The sequence below is a fragment of the Dama dama genome, chromosome 30 (genome assembly GCF_033118175.1).
Source record: "Dama dama isolate Ldn47 chromosome 30, ASM3311817v1, whole genome shotgun sequence".
NCBI lineage: Eukaryota > Metazoa > Chordata > Mammalia > Artiodactyla > Cervidae > Dama > Dama dama.
This window is the reverse complement of record NC_083710.1, coordinates 79638918-79658486: the sequence shown is the minus strand read 5'-3', so window position 1 is coordinate 79658486 and position 19569 is coordinate 79638918. Positions and strand designations below refer to the sequence as shown.

The 19569-nt window shown below is 41.5% G+C and overlaps 1 protein-coding gene across 3 annotated transcripts in view; it reads right to left on the bottom strand.

The window, feature by feature from the left end:
• The window catches only part of CLYBL (citramalyl-CoA lyase), a 226028-nt gene that overhangs the window by 166681 nt on the left and 39778 nt on the right, over window positions 1–19569 (bottom strand). Inside the window, exon 1 of one of the 3 annotated variants that reach the window (XM_061133088.1) lies at window positions 5418–5458. The exons of the other annotated variants lie outside the window; for them this stretch is intronic. Coding sequence (XP_060989071.1) covers window positions 5418–5443 — 26 coding nt within the window. The 5' untranslated portion in view covers window positions 5444–5458. Of the gene's footprint in view, window positions 1–5417; window positions 5459–19569 lie in introns of those variants that run through there. 3 annotated transcript variants of the gene reach the window in all.

Sequence of the window (19569 nt, the reverse complement as noted above, 5' to 3'; positions counted from 1 at the left end):
GACACTTTGGAGATAAGCAGCGAACCCACCCAAATGCACTGGTGAAGCAAGGCTTCCACAGTTAGCAGATCCTGGCCTGTCTGAGAGGAGCCTCCAGCATTTGGTGGTTGTAAATGACATCCTGTGATGTGAGTCTGCCACACAAAGTAGGTGTTAGAGCAACACAACCGTGACAAAATGCGTAGCCTTACAGTGAAGAAGATCATCTATTGTAAATGCCAAGAATAACAACACGCTGCCTTTTATGGCTACCTAGGAGCCATTCGGAATACTGGTAGACCCGTTTCCGATGCAAAACAAATGCAAAGGTATACCATCTTAGATGAAGTTCCCCATTTCATATGGCTTCCTCCAAATATTATAACCCTTCTACCATGTCTGACATGTTAGGGGGAAAGCCACAAAATACATTCAATATCTTTTATGACAAGGTGACCCAAAATAAAACTTTATGTAGTTGAGGACTTTCGATAGCTCTTTATCCATTGCTTTCCTCTCACTACACAGCAATGATGATTGAAACCTGATGTGTACTGCAAAAAAAAGGGCTATAAAACATTTTATGTACAAATAAAACAGTAGCCATTAAGTTCTGGTATGATGTCTGAGTAGATATTCAGCATGAAAACATGATAAAACAACTGTAAACCGATTGTGATCAAATGTAATTACAATGACTTGTCTCCAATGAATGACATGAGCTAAACACAGTCACAGACTTCTCCAAAATTACTTTGGGCAAAGAACCAAGAGAACACTATATCCTTTCTTCACTAAAGGCATTTTGCCAAATAAATCGCAAGCATACACGCTTTAATAACCACGGCCAAAAAAGCACTTGGGAACTCATTATGGAAATGTTTAAAACCACGCACACACACACATGTGCACACGCACACACATGCAATCATATTTGATAAAACTCTTTCATATGAATATAAGTCCACTGAAAATGACACATGTTTGAGATTTTTAACTGGTGCTCCCCAAAAGTAAATCCACAGATTGATAGGCAATTTACAAGTCTTTTTTTCTCTCCTCAAAGTCAATGCACTTGGCTGCCTTTCCTGTCATCTTTATTTTGAAGATGCTGTAAGAAGATCTACTTGAAGATTTTTATGCAGCTGAAAGTAAACAATGACCCAGATTCTGGAAGTAACCATAATTTTTCAGTAAGTCAATGCAGGTAAACTCTCTCCCTCACTATCTACCCTTTCTGATGTGGCTTACTACAGTTTTATGTTCCAAAACAGAACAAAGAAAAATATCTATTCATTGAGCACTGCAGTAACTCAAAGTAACTGTTGTTTGAAAAGCTCTGGGAACTTAGGACCTGGAAAAGAAAGAGATGCATTCCAGGTCCTCCTTTTAACCCTGTCTCATTTCTTGACCTTGAACCCTGAAATGTGGCAGTATCAATACAGGCTAAATATTAGTGGTAGTAGGAAAGTAGAAATTTAATTCTACTCCTAAGAACATACCCCAGAAAACCCATGTCCACATAAACACTTGTATTCAAAAAGTCATAGCAGTATTAGTCACAACAGTCAAAAAGTAGAAACAACCCAAGTGTCCATCAGCTGATAAATGGTATTTACAATATGGTCTATCCATGCAATGGAATATTTTTGAGCCATAAAAAGGAGTAGTCAATACTAATACACGCTAGAACACAGACAAACCTTGAAAACCTTATGCTGAGGGTAAGAACCCACTCACAAAAGACCCTATTACATGATTCCACCTATATGAAATATCCAGAAAAAGCAAATCTATAGGAACAGAAAGTAAATGTGTAGATGGCTAGGACTGAGAGTCACAGAGGCAATGACCACTAATAGGTATGAGGTTTCTTCTGGGGTGATGAAAATGTTTTAAAATTGACTGGAGTGATGGTTGTACAACTCTGTAAATAGACTAAAAGCCACTGAACTGTGCACTTTGAGTGGATAAATTGTACAGCATGTAAGTTATAGTTCAATAAAGCTGTTAGGTGTGTGTTAGTCACTCAGTCATGTTCAGCTCTTTGTGACCCCGTGGACTGTAGCCCGCCAGGTTCCTCCGTCCATGGGATTTTCTAGGCAAGAATACTGGAGTGGGTTGCCATTTCCTTCTGCATGGGATCTTCCCGACCCAGGGATCAAACCCTGGTCTCCTGGATTGCAGACGGACTCTTTGCCATCGGAGCAACTGGGGAGGTACAAAGCTGTTATACAAATATTTTTAAAGCAGAAATCATGACGTTTCTCGGTCCCTTTGACATGTGTTTCAGTAGCAGCTCTGAGGTCAAGCATCAACATTGATGAGTGCTCCAAATACACTTTTATTTAAACTTTCTCCTGAAGAAAACTATGAAAAACCCATATTTCCTCCAAATCTGCTCCAACGAGACCACCAGTGACCGCCCCCCACCACCACCGCCACGATGCTAAATTCAGTAAGTAGCCAATTGTCAGTTCCCAAGTTACTTCCCTCACAAGCAGCATCGGGCACAATCCCCACCTCCACCCGCTCTTGCTACACTGTTCCTACTTGATTTCCAGGACACCTTCTCCTTAGTTATCCTTCTCTCTTTCTGCTTCCCTCTCACCTCCCCCAGCCTGCCCTTTAATGTTGGAGTGTGTTGCTGGGTCTGCAGCCTTGCACGCATTGCCACCCGGTCTTACCGCTTTAAATCCCATGTCTATGCTAGCAATGTGCACAGGCCTATCTCCAGTCCAGGCCTCGTTCTAAACGCTTGACCTATATATTCAACTGCTGAGTTGGCATCTCCACTTTGACTTTAATTATTGCTGTTGTTCAGTGGCCCAGTCGTGTCCGACTCTTTGTGACCCCATGGACAGCAGCCTACCAGGCTCCTCCATTCATGGGATTTTCCAGGCAAGAGTTCTGGAGTGGGCTGCCATATCCTTCTCCAGAGGATCTTCCCAACACAGGGATCGAACCCAGGTCTCCTGCATTGCAGACAGACGCTTTACTGTCTGAGCCACTAGGGAAGCATAGCAGATAATCTCAAATTCAACATGTCCAAAGCTGAACTCTGATCTCTCCCCTCTCCCTGTCCCCAAACCCAAGAAAATCGTGCTATAGCCTCTCCCAACTCACTTGAGAGCAGCTTCAAACCAAAAATCTTGACAGTCATCCTTGTCACTTCTTTTATTTCCAACTGAGAAATATTCAGTCCACCAGGAGATCTTGTTGCTTCTGCTTCAGAATATATCTAAACTACCTCTCACCACTTCCCAATCTGGTTTCAGCCACCATCAGCTCTCACCTGGCTCAAGGCAGCCACCTTTGACTGGTTTCACTGCTTCTACCCTTTTTCCCTACAGTCAATCCTCACCACAGGTTCCAGAGGCATCGGCTTAAAATATGAGTCCTGCGATTTCCCCATGGGTCCAGTGGTTAAGACTCCACGCTTCCACTGCAGGGGACACAGGTTTGATTCCAGGTCAGGGAACTAAGATCCCACAGGCCATGAGATGCAGCCAAAAAAAACTAAAAATACAATAAATAAAATAAGAGTCCTACCAGGTCTCTTCTTTGTTCAACACTGCGAGGGTTTCCTCTTCGCTAGAAGTAAAAGTGAAAACACTTATGATGATCTGGCCCCTGTCACCTCTCCCCTCATTTCCTATTGCTTTTAACCCTTCTCATTTCACAAGCCTCCAGGCCTCATTGCTATCCTTGGACACACAGGACTGTTCCCTTTGCCTCGAGTGCTCTCCTCCCAAATATATGCATTTATTTATAAGATACATAAGTCCCTCACTCCTTCAAGCCTTTGCTAGCATTTCACCTTCTCAGCTGGGCTTATCCTTACCACCCTATTTCATTATTATCATCATCATTATTATTTTTGGCCAAGCCTCAAGGCTTGTGGGATCTTAGCTCCCCGACCAAGGATTGAGCCCTCGCCCTTGGTAGTGAAAGCAGAGTCCCAACCACTGGACAGCCAGAGAAATCCCCTCACCACCCTATTTTAAGTGGCAATTTGACTCCCACCTCCCTCTGACCTAGTTCCTTTGCTCTATTGCAACTTTTCTGTCACCATCTTCTAAAATTCTGCATGATTTACCTGTTTATTATCTCTGCTGTTTGTTGTTAGGCTCTAAAACATAAGTTCCAGGAGGGTGGATCTTTGTTCTGTTCTCTGATGGATCTCAAGTACCTAGAACATGGTAGTTGTTCAATTCATATTTGCTGGATGACCAAATGACTGTTGAAAATCTGACCAGACCCATCCGCTGCCCATGTTTGTTTAATAGTGACTGTATGACTTAAGGGCATAAAGTTTTGTTACACAGAATTTTAAACAAAACAATAGTGGGGAAAATCCAGCTAAAGAGTTACTGCTGCTGTTTAATATTTATTAGAGCCCTAAAACATGCTAGGTAACACAGAGGAGATTCTCTCAACTCCATGAGTCTTCAGTGAAATTGTGGATGATGAGATATTCACAGTTGTCTAGATAGAACCCTGTATGGAACAACTGATTGGTTCAAGATCACGAAAGGAGTACGACAGGGCTGTCTGCTGTCATCCTGTTTGACCTATACGCTGAGCACATCATGAGAAATGCCAGGCTGGATGAGTTACAAGCCAGAATCAAGACAGGCAGGAGAAACATCAATAATTCCAGATATGCAGATGATATACTCTAATGGCAGAAAGCGAAGAGGAACTAAAAAGCCTCTTGATGAGGGTGAAGGAGGAGAGTTTAAGACTAAATATTAAACTAAGAACACGGCATCTGGCTCCATTACTGCAGGGCAAGTAGAAGGGGAAAAGGTAGAAGTAGTGACATTTTTCCTTTTCTTGAGCTCCAAAATCACTGCAGACGGTGACTGCAGCCATGAAATCAGAAGATGATTGCTTCTTGGCAGGAAAGTGACAACAAACCTAGACAGTGTGTTGAAAAGCAGAGGTGTTACTCTGACAACAAATGTCCACAAAATCAAGGCTATCGTCTTCCCAGTGGTCACGTACGGTTGTGAGAGCTGAACCATAAAGAAGGCAGAATGCCAAAGAACTGATGCCTCTGAACTGTGGTGTTGGAGAAGACTCCTGACAGTCCCTTGGATTGCAAGGAGATCAAATCTTTCAATCTTAAGGGAGATCAACCCTGAATACTCACTGGAAGGACTGATGCTGAAGCTCCAGTATTTTGGTCATCTGATATGAACAGACAACTCACTGAAAAAGTCCCTGATGCTGGGAAAGATAGAGGGCAGAAGGAGAAGGGGGTGTCAGAGAATGACATGGCTGGACAGCATCACCGATGCAATGAACATGAACTTGGGCAAACTCCAGGAGATGGTGGGGGACAGGGAGACCTGGAGTACTGCAGTCCATGGGGTTGCAAAGAGTCAGACACGACTGGGTGATTGAACAACAACAAGCAAATGGAAACTCACAGGTAAAGGAGAATAATGTAGTACATGTCTTCTAAGAGCTTGGAGCAGAGAGGAGAAAAGATTATGGAGAAGTCCATCTGATCTTTGAGGTGTTCAGAGGTGGTATTTTGGCCATGCTGCTCAGCTTGCAGGATCTCTGTTCCATGACCAGAGATGGAACCGGAGCCCCTGGCAGAGGGAGCGCTGAGTCCTAACCATTGGACTGCCAGGGAACGTCCTGTTCAGAGTTCTATGATGGTTCTTCTCCCTGCAATGAAATATGAGATGGCCTTGAAATAGACAGAGGGTCTGAAAATTGTCCAGGCTATAAAAGGAGAAAAGTTAGTGACCTATGCTGTTTATAACACTGGTCTTCTTGTAAGCAAAATGTGTTGTTGAGTTTAGAAAAAAAGAACGCATTGATCTTACAACTTGCAATTTTAGAAATGCTATATGAAATTTTCCAATGAGACCATGGAAGCACTGGCATATCCTCAGTTAAAATTTTATATATTAAAAACCTTATCATTCTGGCATTTCCTAATTGACAAAAAACTCCCAAAGCAAAAGATGGAAAGTAGTTACTTACAGTGTGTTTGCTTTTTCTTGAGAAGGGCTCATACAGGGGCTAATAATAACATAGTTATTACCACTAATAACATTCCTAACAATAATAGCTAACAGCTAATAATAGTACAGCTTTATATTAAACAGCTATATCATCTTCTAAAAGACAGGAGACAGATTCGATGCTTGAGGATCACCCAGGAGGCCTGCAGCACGTGCTCAGAGGTGACAGCTCCAGCAAGCAGCAGGTCACCTTCCCTGTGCTCACAACCGCACTTCGCACAGGTGGCGCTTGGAGTTAAAATTAAAAAATAAAAACACTAGTGACTGATGATGATTTGTACCTCTGGACCTTCAGCGTGGCTTACATCTTCTTTCCAAGCATCTTTTTTTTTTTAATGTTTTTTTTTTTTAATATTTTCTTCTTTTTTAACACAAAGAGTCCATATCCTGTCCCAAACACTAGGTCAAGAGGAGAGCAGGAATTCACCCAGGCTTCTCAGGAACCGCTGTAGTCTGTGCTGGGTAAAACTGGCCCACACATGAACATCTTTGAGTTTTACACTAGCTCTTTATAAATTTCTCAATATATCCCACATGACTCTTTATAATATACCTTTGGGCACACTGTAATATTGCCCAGAAGCTTCGTTTTTATACACAAACATTTTAAAAGATGAGTAGCCCCCATAGAATATGAAGGATTGAATAAAACAATAATGCTTATCATTGTAAGTCCCAAAGTATCTGCTATGATCAGTAAACTTTGTATCCCAAATCTATCTGCACTGGATGTGGGGCCTATTTCCCCCAACCGGTATCAAACCTGGGCCCCTGCACTGGGAGTGTGGAATCTTAACCACTGGACCACCAGGTACATTCCCCAAATCTAAATGTATTAAACTGCTTTCATTACGACTACTCCCAGTACTAATTAAAATTATGACAAAAAAATTTTTTTTTAATTTAAAAAAAATTATGACAAGCTATAATTAATAGTTAGGTGGCTGAGTGCTAACCATGTGCCAGGCAATGATCTTAGAAGTTTAGACACAGAAGTCTCATCTGATCACGGTAAAGGTATCCTCATTTTTCAAAGGAGAGAACTGACACTCAGAAAAATCAAGTGACTTCTTTGGGGTCACAGAACAACAAACACAGTGACAGGATACTAACCCCTGGGCCAATGCTCTTAAACATTAAGCTCTCCTGCCTCCAAATTAAAACCAGGAAGTGAAGAATGTGCATTAACCACTTGGTTGCTGCTGTTGTCCAGTTGCTAAGTTGTTTCAGACTCTTTGTGACCCCATGGGCAGCAGCACCCCCAAGCTTCCCTGTCCTTCACTATCTCCCAGAGTTTGCTCAAACTCAAGTCCATTGAGTCGGTGATGCCATCCAACCATCTCAAGCTCTTTCACCTCCTTCTCCTCCTGCCCCCAATCTTTCCCAGCACTAGGGTCTTTTCCAATGAGTCAACTTTTTGCATCAGGTGGCCAAAGTATTGGAGCTTCAGCTTTAGCTTCAGTCCTTCCACTGAATATCCAGGGTTGATTTCCTTTAGGATTGACTGGTTTGGTCTCCTTGCAGTCCAAGGGACTCTCAAGAGTCTTCTCCAGAATCACACTTCAAAAGCATCATTTCTTTGGTGCATGAATCACTCCAAGATCACAGTATAAATTACTGAAAGTTTGCATAGTAAGTTGCTCAGGTTTATTTGTTCAGAAGTATTTCTTGAACACTTACTATGTGCCGGCTATTCTACTAGACACTTGGAGGAACACAGCAGCCTGGAGGCTGCTGGCCTGTGTGGGAATCACCCAAAGGTCAGGAGGAGCCTGAGAGCCACAGCTGAGGACTGAAAGTGAAGGAGAGAAGGTGAGGTGGGAGTGTGTGCTTGCCATTGGGTGGGCGGCATGATTCAGAGAGGACTGCAGGCAGAAGAGGAGTCTCTCAGCGTGGCTTCCACCTACAAGCCTGGGTCTTCTCACCTACAGACAGGGCTTTCCCAATCACTTCCTAATGTAGGTGCTCTGTCTCCAGTCTTTCCCTTGCCTCCACCAAGCCCTTGAATCTACCTTGCTGACTGCCATGGATAAATCTTCCTAACATGCAGTTGTACACATTCTTAGTTTGAAAATTCTTAGAGGCTCCCCCCAGATCAGACCTAACTCCTCCAACTTGGTAGTCCAAATCCTTCATTAAATCTTCCATTCTTCACTGAGTGTAGGACTGATGGATGTCTGTTTTCAGAGCATGTGTCCAGAAATTGTGAACAAGTTATAGTTCAGGAAATAACAAAATGCCATGGGAAATTCCACATAAAATTATTTGCATAGTGAGAACTTTTAATGCATCATTTATACGCAGGGAAATTTCTAACAGATCTTGCACTAAAATTAAATAATAGAATGAGAAAACAAGCCTATAAGGAAACTGAACAGATTGTCTAAGACAAAACTTGTCTTGCAGTTCCAGGAACTCTTTTTCTAATCCTGAGATGTGTACTGTGTGGGGTGCAGAATATTGTTTATATCTCAGTTGTAACAGCTCTTAAAAGCTAAAAATAGGGGCCTCTATGTGGAATGAAAAGGAAAGTTTATAATACCCATGCAACTGAAGCTGGCTCTCAGTGAACTAGGAAATCTTTCAGAGGTGAAGAAAACAAAATAATAATTTTTAAACATCATCCAACTTTACACATCCTATTTGCAAACTAGGGTTCCTGGGGATACCCAACTTTGTCAAGGCTTACAAGTCCCCCACCTCGCTGCTGATTCTTAAAGAATACTGTAAAAAGAGCTTGGATTTTTTGCACATGGTTAGAGAAGACTCTGGAAGGAAGTTAGGAAGGACAACTCACAGTTCTTCACAGTACCTTGAGCCCTTAATACCTCACTCCCCATTCAAAGCTGAGGCCCTGGGACTTCCCTGGTGGTCCAGTGGCTAAGACTCCAAGCTCCCAATGCAGTGGGCCTCGGTTCAGTCCCTGATCAGAGATCCCACATGTCACAACTCAGACTTCACACGTCTCAACTAAAAGAGACTGTGGGCCACAACTAAGATCCTGCATAGTCAAATTAATAAGTAAATATTTTAAAAAACCTGAGGCCCATAAAGGCACCAGTAGTTCTTCCTGGCAGTTGGAGACACTGCTGGGGGCTCCATCTCCTGACTTCCGCCTTGAACCAGCTTGTCCAGCTCCCTGGTGCTTTGAACCTACCTCCTGTCCCTCCAGTTCTTCACCTAGATCAACACCTTGATTTGGCTGTACCATGGCCTCTGAGTTTGGTTTTATCCCTTAATCCTATTTCATGGATTGGCTCCAGCACCTCGGACCTGGCTGGGCCACCCTCAGCTCACCTCTCCAGAAGGAAGCCTGGCTCGAGATGCTGTGCCAGCTTCACGTCCAGGCCATGGGGAGGTTTCATCACAGGCAATGGGGAGTGGTAGGTGTCCTCATTCTATCTGCAAACACATCTGTCTATTCCAAATGGCCAATGGTTCATTAACAGTGAAGTTTTATTTTTGTTTCTCATTGTTTCACACGTATTTAGCTAGCATAATTGAAAAATGGGCTTCCCTGGTGGCTCAGAGAGTAAAAAAATCTGCTTGCAATGTGGGGAAACCCCGGTTCAATCACTGAGTCGGGAAGATCTCCTGGAGAAGGGAATGGATACCCACACCAGTATTCTTGCCTGGAGAATTCCACGGATAGAGGAGCCTGGAGGGCTACAGTCCCTGGGGCCGCAAAGAATCAGATATAACTGAGTGACTAACGCTTTCACTTTTCACTTTCACTGAAAAATCATGGGCAAAAGCTTTGTTTCTCAGGTGGCCACAGAATTCTTCAAATTATACACACACACACACACTATATTCTTATCCTTTTGTTCTGAAACAGACCAACTGCCAACTGAAATATTAGGGAGAATTTAATCTTTAGAGGAAGTCAGGTGAATGTGGAAAGAGTTGACTGGTAAAACTTAAGAGAAAATGTGTGACTATTAGGAATATCTAGTCAAAAAGGTAAAAAAAAAAAAAAAAGCTTTTTAGGTAATACCAAATACATTATGTGACTTCACAAAAACAATTTTGAATGTGGGCGTTACTTAGTTTCTCTAAAATGTTCAATTTTATTCTGTAAACACCGAAAGACCATCTAGGAAATTGAGGCCAACACACATACACACAAAACTGTCTTGCTGATCACTATCGAATCCTAAACCTATTGTAGAATTAGACGCAGGGCGGCCTCTCCAGACTTCCAGTGGCAGTGTAGCATCTATAAAAAGCAATATCCTTTAAGCAGGACTATACTTCAATCCTTTCCATAATCTGACTGTGGGTGTGAGAGAGAGAGAAGAGGAGGGGGGAGAAACAGTGACAGGTAAGATTACAGTCGATTTAAGATGAAAACAATGGATTATGTGCTCAATGTTCCTCCTTGCACTCTGTTCAAAACTTACTGAGCTCCACACTCAGGGATTGACTGCATGTGGGGGGTTAGTTGCAAGTGTCAGCACTACTATATTCTGCCAGGGCAATGATTTCTGACAATCCCTGAATCCAAAAGCTTCCAATAAAACCTCCCAATGCAACTTGCTTCTCTGCTTGTTTTGGGGTCTACATGAAGGTCATTTAGCTTAGGCTGGAAACCCTCCAGGCAGAATTCGGACACGTCTTCAGCATGCAGATACTCATCTGGGGCCCAGGACACTGAGATGCCATTCCATGCGCTCTGCCACTCTCAAGGGTGAGACACACGGCCTTCCAACAAGACCTCCCAAGTATAGGCAGCATCGTGTGACAAACAGGAAAACCACCACACAACGGCCATGAAGATCACCAAGAACACCCTTAAAGTCAGCAGGTCATTTTAAATTTTGTTTATCTAAGTGACTTTGGGGTCCGGTGGCTTTGGGGGACAATGGAAATTTTCACATTAATGGTGTGAATTCTGTACTGTATTTTGACACCTGCTATATCTGATTCAAATGCAGGGGGGAAAAAAAAAGAGTCTGCATAATGAAAAGCCATTCATTTTTCCGTTTCCTGTCTCAGCAGGAATAGAAAGCAATTCCAAGCCACTCTGCAAATATATCCAAGGTTAAAGATTTTGGAGGGAGGAGCCTGCTAGCATATCATGCCCTGAATCACTGAAGCATTTCAGTGAACTAACCGATTCAAAATAATAACTGAAGAAAGAGGGAAGAAAAACCCTGTGAGATTTGCAAAAGTTCTGGTGAAGAACAAGTTCTTTCTAGAACCATTCAAGAGTGGCTGGTCACGTTGGACTCTATCTCTGGGGTCTGCTCCTCGATGCTCCACAGTGTACCTTGGATTTGGTAAGGGTCAGACAGCTCAAAACCACCCTGGAGTGGTCACAGTCAACACTTGGCCCAGGCTGGGGTCTCAGCTTGACAATGCAAGAGTTCTCTGGGTGACAATCTATTTATCTCCACCCCCTAGACCATTCTCAAATGTCCATCCCTTCTTCCCTTAATCCCCATTGCTACCACTCTCCATGTGGCCTTCTCAACCATGCTGCCTAGAGAATGTCCTGGAGCCCATCATCACCCAGGCCTCCCGTTCCGAGTTCCTTGGAGCAGGTAGCCCTGGATACAGAGGTCTCATCTCTCTTCTCATCCTCAACTCCTCCAAATGAAGCCCACAGTAAATCCCTCCCCAGACATATCTTGGAAATGATTAATCTCTCAGATTAACTGAATGGGCTCAAATATAAAAATATTTTTAAAAAACAGTAGGGTCGTTAAAGAGTGACAGATTTAAGCGCCATCTGGGCTCGCTGGTCAGGGTGGCGCGAATTCCATCAAACGGCTGAACGGTGCATGATCTGGGAATCCCATCTGTTTTATCTAACACGAATCAGTCCAACGGTTTGGCCATTTTGATGTTAGAGTTGATTAAAGAAAACCCCAGACATATAATATCAATAGTTTTTTTCCCCCCCTAAACTTCTAGAAGCAAATTACGTGCTTGGTTATCACAATTAAAGTAAGAAATGAAGCTTAATTTGATTCTAAGAACAGCCCTGGTGAAATTCCAAATAGGCTTTTTTTTTTCCCATAAAATGTCTATTTTCCCTTTCTTTTTTTTTTTTTACACTTTGGGACCATATGTGGAGACTTTTCTTAGGGTTATCATATGAAGTTTTTAAAAAGTTTAATTTTTTTCACTGAAAACTATATTAATAAGACTTTGGATCTTACAGAATAGCAAATTTTGAGGTCTTCTTTCTCATTTTAATTCTTCCTTCTTTGCTCCCCTCAACGAAAATATTTTGTTTTTTTTGAAAATATTTTTAATGAAAATAATATGAAAGTACTATAACGAAAAAGTAGTCAAGAATATCACTTAGACAATTTTAATTTTTCTTAAGAAATTTTTTTTTTTAACAAGTAATGTCTTTTCCTAGTTTTTATAAATTGCTTTTAACCTTGCGTTTCAGATTGCTTGCCTGTCTTGCTGTGGTATATATAATAGTTCTTAGAAACACTAATCAGATTTTGCTGCCCAATAACATAGTTCTGTTTCTGAACAGTAGCAATAAACGTCTCAAAATAAATATTCTGAATACCTAGTCTTTAACAAGCAGGGGAAAATATTATTATTAAGAGTAAATATATTTTGTCTGTTTTGAGATCTCATAAGAAAGAAATTATAGTCAACTACAAATCAGACTGTCCTTTAATGGGAAAACACTATTCTGCTATGATGTTGTGATTATAATTTTTATCTTTAAAAATATGAGGGATACTTTTACTATTTTTTATATTTTAGTATTATGCTATAATATAGCATGCTATGATATAGTAGATGTGAAACACATGAAAACAAAGCAATCATCCAACAAAAATTCAGATAGCTGTGCATTCAAAGGGGCATTGCACATTATCACATGATTTTATTCCTGTTTTTGTCATCTTTTGTAGCTACTATGTGAAACCAAAATAAATTCTTCAGTCCTAGATTTGTAGTTTTTAGCCATTTTACATACCAAATACATTTCCTAAAGCTCAGAATCCTCTGGAAATATAACGCTGGCACTACATGGTATGTTACATTTGTGTGCATTTATTGATTCCTCGTCTATAAAACAGGATAATAATATCTTCCTGTCAAACTCTTTCAAGAATTATGTGCAATCATATTTGTAAAAATTCTAAAGTGCTGGGCAAATGTAAGGTATCATTAGTAATCATAATAACAATAATTCCATATTATTACCGAACAAAACTACTGAAAAATAAAACATCCTTTCTCTAAATCTCCCTTATGATTAAACAAAGAAGCACATTTATATGAACTCTTTCTAAAGCAGCATTTCACAACTGGCTTCAAAGCATTCACTTCAGGGAATTCCAAAGATTCAGAGAAAAAAATTTCTACAATTGACAAATTTTTAAATGCAGAAGTGAACAGTCAAATTATTATGAACTTTATTTGTATCCTTTACTTTCCTAAATGCTGCTGTGGCCAGTTCAGAATTCTGAAAAGCATATGAAAACTTCTGGCTGAGGGTACTGGTCCAGAGCTCAAACAGGATTTATGTTGCTAACCATCAGTGGTCAAGAGTTATTCATTTAGATGAAGGCAAGTGCTGGGACCACAGACCTTTTCTCCTTTTCCTTCAAGTTTATAAAATCACAAAAAGAGGAGAGACTTTTTGGAGGATAAATGCTATGTACAAAGTCTTTATGGAGAAAAGCCCTGATTATTAAAATGTCATTACATTTGCAGTTCTATCCCTCCCTGCCTCACCTGAAACAAAAGAAACGGGTCCTAGTATCAACCCCAGGGTATTCTTCCCCTCCCTCCGTTGGGGCCAAGCCTGCCGCGCTCCAGCCAAACCCAGCTTTCCCGACGCTGGAACAGCTCAGGTTGTCCCCGTGAGATGCCAGCTGGCTCCTGCACAAAGGTGTCAAGTTTGTGTGTTGATAATCCCTTTGGCTTTCTCAGCGTCCCCAAGTCACGCAGAACACACACTGACACTTGAATCAGGTGGTCATAGTACTGACGTCTGGTCCCCATGACTGTGAGGTGCCCACATCCCGAGGCGTATCCCCAACTCCAGGGCCTGGGGCACTCACTCAGCGGGCATACCCCAAAAGAGCTCAGTCACACTTGGCTGTGAGCCGGTCCTGCTACCCGGCTGCAGGGTGTTAGGACACACGAGGCCGTGGGCTGGGGCGTGGACAGCAGGAGGTGCTTTGGGTAAAAATGACGGCAGTGACAGTCGTGGGAGAACCACCGCAGTGACGTTCTTCCTTGGCCAGGTGGAAGGACCTCAGTGAGGCAGTGCGCATTCAAACATGCCAACCAGAACATGCTATTACTGACATTTACACCCGCACATGTGGCTAGTGTCGAACAAAGCCCTGCCTGCCCCAGTTTCACAGACACACAACTTGTTTGCTCCAGTTCAACTGAAGGATGCCATTTCTAGGGTTTGTAAAGTATAAGAAAATATTCCCTTTGGGGATCGCCTACGTAGGACAGCGTGAAGCTAAGAGAAGTGATAAGCTAGTACTGCCCTGTGTTCTTCTAGCATATCCCTTGACAAAATAATCATTTTGAAACCAGAGGTCATTTAAATGTATCTCAGTCTCCATATCTGGGTGTATCTGAGTGATTTTATTTAACTGTGGTTTAAAGAAAATGTTCAGTGTCCTGAATCCAGCCTGAGATGCTTTTTCTTTGTACCCACATGGACCGTCTCAGATCTCAGCACTGTATTTTGAGCCACTGAGCAGTGGCCTGTTTAAAAGTAATGTAAACAGAAAAACCGCACATTACAAGAAAGAACAATGCCAATAAACGAGTAAGTGGTTGAGTGACCTAAAAAATACTTAATTCTCAATAAGATCTCGTTATCCCTTACCAAAACCAGGGAAATGTGCCATGAGATTGGGAAATATTTTATAAATGTGCTGCACTTTATAGGTTATCAAGTCAGATGGTGGCAAAAGATAAAATGGCATGACCCATTTGTCAGGTTAGCCCATAAATCTGTACTTTTAAATGTGACAATTTGTCAAATTAGCAATATGAATGAAAAAAATCAGCCTTCTCCTAAAAAAAAAAATATATTTTCTCTTCATTATGGTCATTGCCTAACATTTTATACGACTAGAAAGTATAAATCTATTTTTCAAAGAATAATTTCAACAAAATTAGGATGAATGGCCTAACATCAGTAGCTAATGATTCTCGATGAAAGCACAGCTATGGGGAAGAGACCCTGGAAGAGATTTAGAATCTACTTTGGCTCAAGATAATTGATGAAATTCTATTCCCCTATAAGAAAAACTGTTAGTAGTTGGATCAGACTTTTAAAAATGATGTTGAGTGCTAACATCTAGTCCAATTATTAAGCACACACACATACACACAACACAATTAAAGCTGTGAGGAGAAGTATTTTAAATAATCCCAAACATCCAAAACTTCTGTGGCTTTGGTAAAAGGATCGTAAAGGACGCGACAACCAGAGCAAACCTCTTTAAAGCGACAAAATGGCAAGGAAAGGTCAGGGAGCCAAGCAGGTCAACAAAGTCCTTCTTCCCCGTTTGGGGTCATTCTTCCCTCCAGCACTGATTGGTCTCCCTGTAAATTCCACATTAGCTCCTCCCTTCAACGGTAGCAGAAACACTTGAACTGCCTTCTCTCTCCACAAAAGTTTAGTTTGCTGATTGGGGATGAAACAAAGGGAAGACAGCAGGGGTACAATTTATAAGGGGGCAGGCGAGGTTGACAGGCTATTGTGCTCTGGAGGCATCCACAAGCTGTTAATTCTATTTTAACATCGTTAATAAGACTGTTAACACATCAGACTTTGTTTAGAGACCTTGAAAACATCAACAAACTATTAAATGACCCACCTGAAATAAAATAGTATCTACTTTGGAAGTATCAAAATCATATTTTCTTAAAAAAGAAAAACCAAAAACCCTTGGGATGAAAAGACCAAAGAAAGGAAACAGGACATTTATTTCTGTAAAACGTGTATAAAGACCCCGCATTCTTAGGTTTAATGCTCTTGAAACATTCTTTTTTATTTTGATATCATCTTCCATCTATGGATTTTGCAAATAAGGAAGTTAAATCAAAACACAACCATTTCCTTGTCCTTATGCAAAAAGGGATTAAAAACAGAGGTTTAACTAAATATTTTAAATGAATAATTAGTCTTTCAGCTTCACAGCAGTTAATTTTGCAATAGAATAGAAAAATGTTTTGATCTCACTCTTTAAAAAATTAGGAAAACACCTCATTATATTTACAAGGGCAATTTTTGTGTAATTTCATGTCCAACTAAAAAACTGTTGAGTCATTTCAGTAAGAGTGAAAAGCTCCAATTCATGACTTAAGAAAATAACATTCTCTAAAAACTATTTTAATTTTTTCTCTTTTTCTTCACTTATCTTAATTTTAGGAATAAAGACTATTCAAAGTGAAAAGTACTATGCTTAAAATCAAGGAGACTAAATAAGCAGTAATCTATATTAAAAAATAAATGTAAAGAAAATGTTTTCATTAGAACTTTTTGGTGTAAATTTATTTTTAAGGTCAAACGTTTTTCAATTAAGATAGCATATTTCTTATAGAATAGTCTAACCACTAAAATTATTATAATTGATATTTAACTATCTTTTCATTCAAAGCAGAACAGCCCCAAATACATAGGAAATAATGTAGTGATTTTTAAAACTATTTTTGGGCACTGTATATATCTGAAATCTATTGACAGAAAAAAGTTAAAGCATTCTGGATGTGACAAAGTATTGATTTTTCCAACACTCTGTAGTACAAAATATGTAGGTTTGTTAATTTTAAATATCCGTGCCTGTGATTTAAAAGAATCATTATTTCATACTCTAGCCAGCATGGGAAGGAAAATTAAAAAGCATGAGAAATTAATGACAGTGTCACATTATGGAAAAGCGATAGACAGTTTTTGGAAAAGAGCAGAGAATCCTCAGGAATATTTAAGTATTTTGATTCCTTTGAGCCCTGCTGTTTGTTGGTGGGCTTCGGTGGGGAGAGACAATGGATGAAGACGGGGAGAGAAAATTCACAAAACAAGGACATCAATAGGAGAACACAGACGTGCAAACTTCTGGGCAAATGCTGAGGCAACTCCAAATGCACCTTCACACTGAACACTGGTAGGTAGGACAGAGTGCTCTCAACAGGTCAAGGGACCAGTGTGTAGAGGTTGCTGTGTGCAAGGCGTGGCGACTTCGGGTGACACAGCCTGGGAAAGCATCAGTCACCACACGTTCTGAAAAGTGGAAACCCAGGCAGTCGCCCTGAATGATGCCCGGCGGAGGAATCGTATTTGGCTGGCACTGCTCAGTCGCCTTGCCCACATACAATGCCGCGCTTCTTCCTCCAGCTTCCTGCAAACTTTCATGTTTCAGACACACATATTTCAACCCAAGTGTTGCAGTTGCCATAACAACTTCATAAGTTTGTTCTCAGATGTCCCTTTTAATCACATCATTTACAAAAAGCTGGATGGGTCAGGACACTGCCTCAATTTATTCCGTTCACACCTGGCTCCTGAGGAGTCTTGTTACTTGTTCCTTTTCTCTAAGAAGCTCAAACACCTGAAAATAATGTCACTATTCTGCTCTCAGGCAGTTTTTTGTTTTTTGGGTTTTTTTAATCAGTTTGTGTGTGGCCTTATCAAGCTTTTAAAACCCAGGCGACATAATGCCCAGGAACCGTCCTCTGCCTCGTGGAAGTACTGGACGGTGGTGCCTGCCCAGTGGTATACGCAAAGAGCGGCTGCTTTATTTCCAGATATCAATTATTTATGCCACTAATAGGTTTTTGATAGAATCCTAGCCATTTTAATTGGCTTCTGGTGACTATTACTACCTGTACCTTTAAAATATTACCTACCTTAGGATGGGAAAATACAGCTATGCTAATTTATAACAGTTCCAATGGCAGGCATTCATTTTTAAAATACTTGGGGATATTTTCAGGTTGTGTCCCAATAAAGAATAAGGCATAATATCTCTGGCACCGTTAAATGAATGACTTTTACCAACACCAACAACCAAACAATGGAAAACAAGATGCCACCAACAAACAGAGAGTTGGGGGAGGGGGGCGGTGTCAAAAAATTCGGCCGGGCTTTTTGCATATGCAGAGAAACCGAAGGAACTTCTGAAATGCACAGATAAGAACACAAAAGGCCCTGAAGTGATGTTGAGGGCCACAGTTTGCCATTAGACACCGCAGATGGAAACATGTGAAAGTCCACTTCAGTGAACTTTAGAATGCGCAAGCGTAAAATAAAATCAAGAGTAAGAGAGAAGTTAGGGCTATTTGACGGTTCTAGAGTTTTTAGTTCTAATTGCACCTTGGTTGGTTAGAACAGAAATACAGAAATTTAAGCTTAGAGGAATGAGCTGGAGGGGGAAAACACTGTTTATAACCCCATCTGTCAAAAATTAAAACGCAGGGTGTACGGTATGCAACTCAGGACTAGCAAAAAAAAGAGTAAATATTGGTTATATTTAGGAAAGAGCATAAGAACAGATGTTATATAAATAGTTAGACCTTTTACTTCAAAAATTACTACACATGACAAGTTCTTTGCCACTGGAAAAAAAAAAAAAACCCTCTTTTAATTATGTAACGAGTGAGAAGGTAGGATTCTTTACCTTTGAATACTAAATGAGGAAACAGCAGCATCAAAGGCAGGCTTGATCTGTTCTGCCTGAAAAATTAATAGGCTTGACAAGTCCTCTACGAGAGCTTCTCCAGTTGCAAAAAAAGAGGCTCTAGTGACACCCACAGTCCTGGGAACAAAATGCAGCTGTGAAGGAGGGTCTGGGGTTGGGGGAGGGCTTTTTTGTTCGTTTGGGGGCTTTGGGTTTGTTTGTTTTTTCTTTCCTCACGATGGCAAAGCCTCGGGCCATAAGCCTAAGCAGGCTCTGCCGGGTGCTCCCACCCCTTCGGCCGGCTTCTGCCCACTCTGCCCGCTTCTCTGAGCAGCCACCGCCCCGCTGCCAGTTGGAGGGGGAAGCCTGCAGATACAAGAGGGCCTGGTTGGGAGGCCCGGCCACCCCAGGCCCGCGGTTTCAAAGGGCAGGGAGTTGAAAGGAGGGGAGGACCGCGAGAGGGGCCGGGATGCCGAGGGAAGACATCAATTCAGCATTCCTCAGTGGCTTCAGATCTTCACCCTTGTTTTCTTTTCCCCTCTTCCCTCCTGGAAGGGTGAGGCGGGAACCAGCACTTCAAAGGGAAAACTTTCCTGGGGCTTGCGTGGAAGGATGCTCGCTCTTGGTTCTTCCCACCGGTGTGATTAACACCAGAGGCTGTTATTATTTTTGACAAAAAAAATGATCTCACTTAAAGAAGACCACCTTTCATCTCCTGAGCCGCTTGTTGATGAAGCTGTTGGTGTGGGGAGGGTGGGGAGGCTGACAGCCCAAGAAGCCGGGCCCCCTTCAGAAAAATGGAAGGGCCACTTCTGCAGGGCAGGGGCAGGCAGGCGGCCTTCTGCCGGCGCGGCCAACTCTCATCCTCGTCTTTTGTCCTCCACCCCTCTGCACCCCACTCCTGT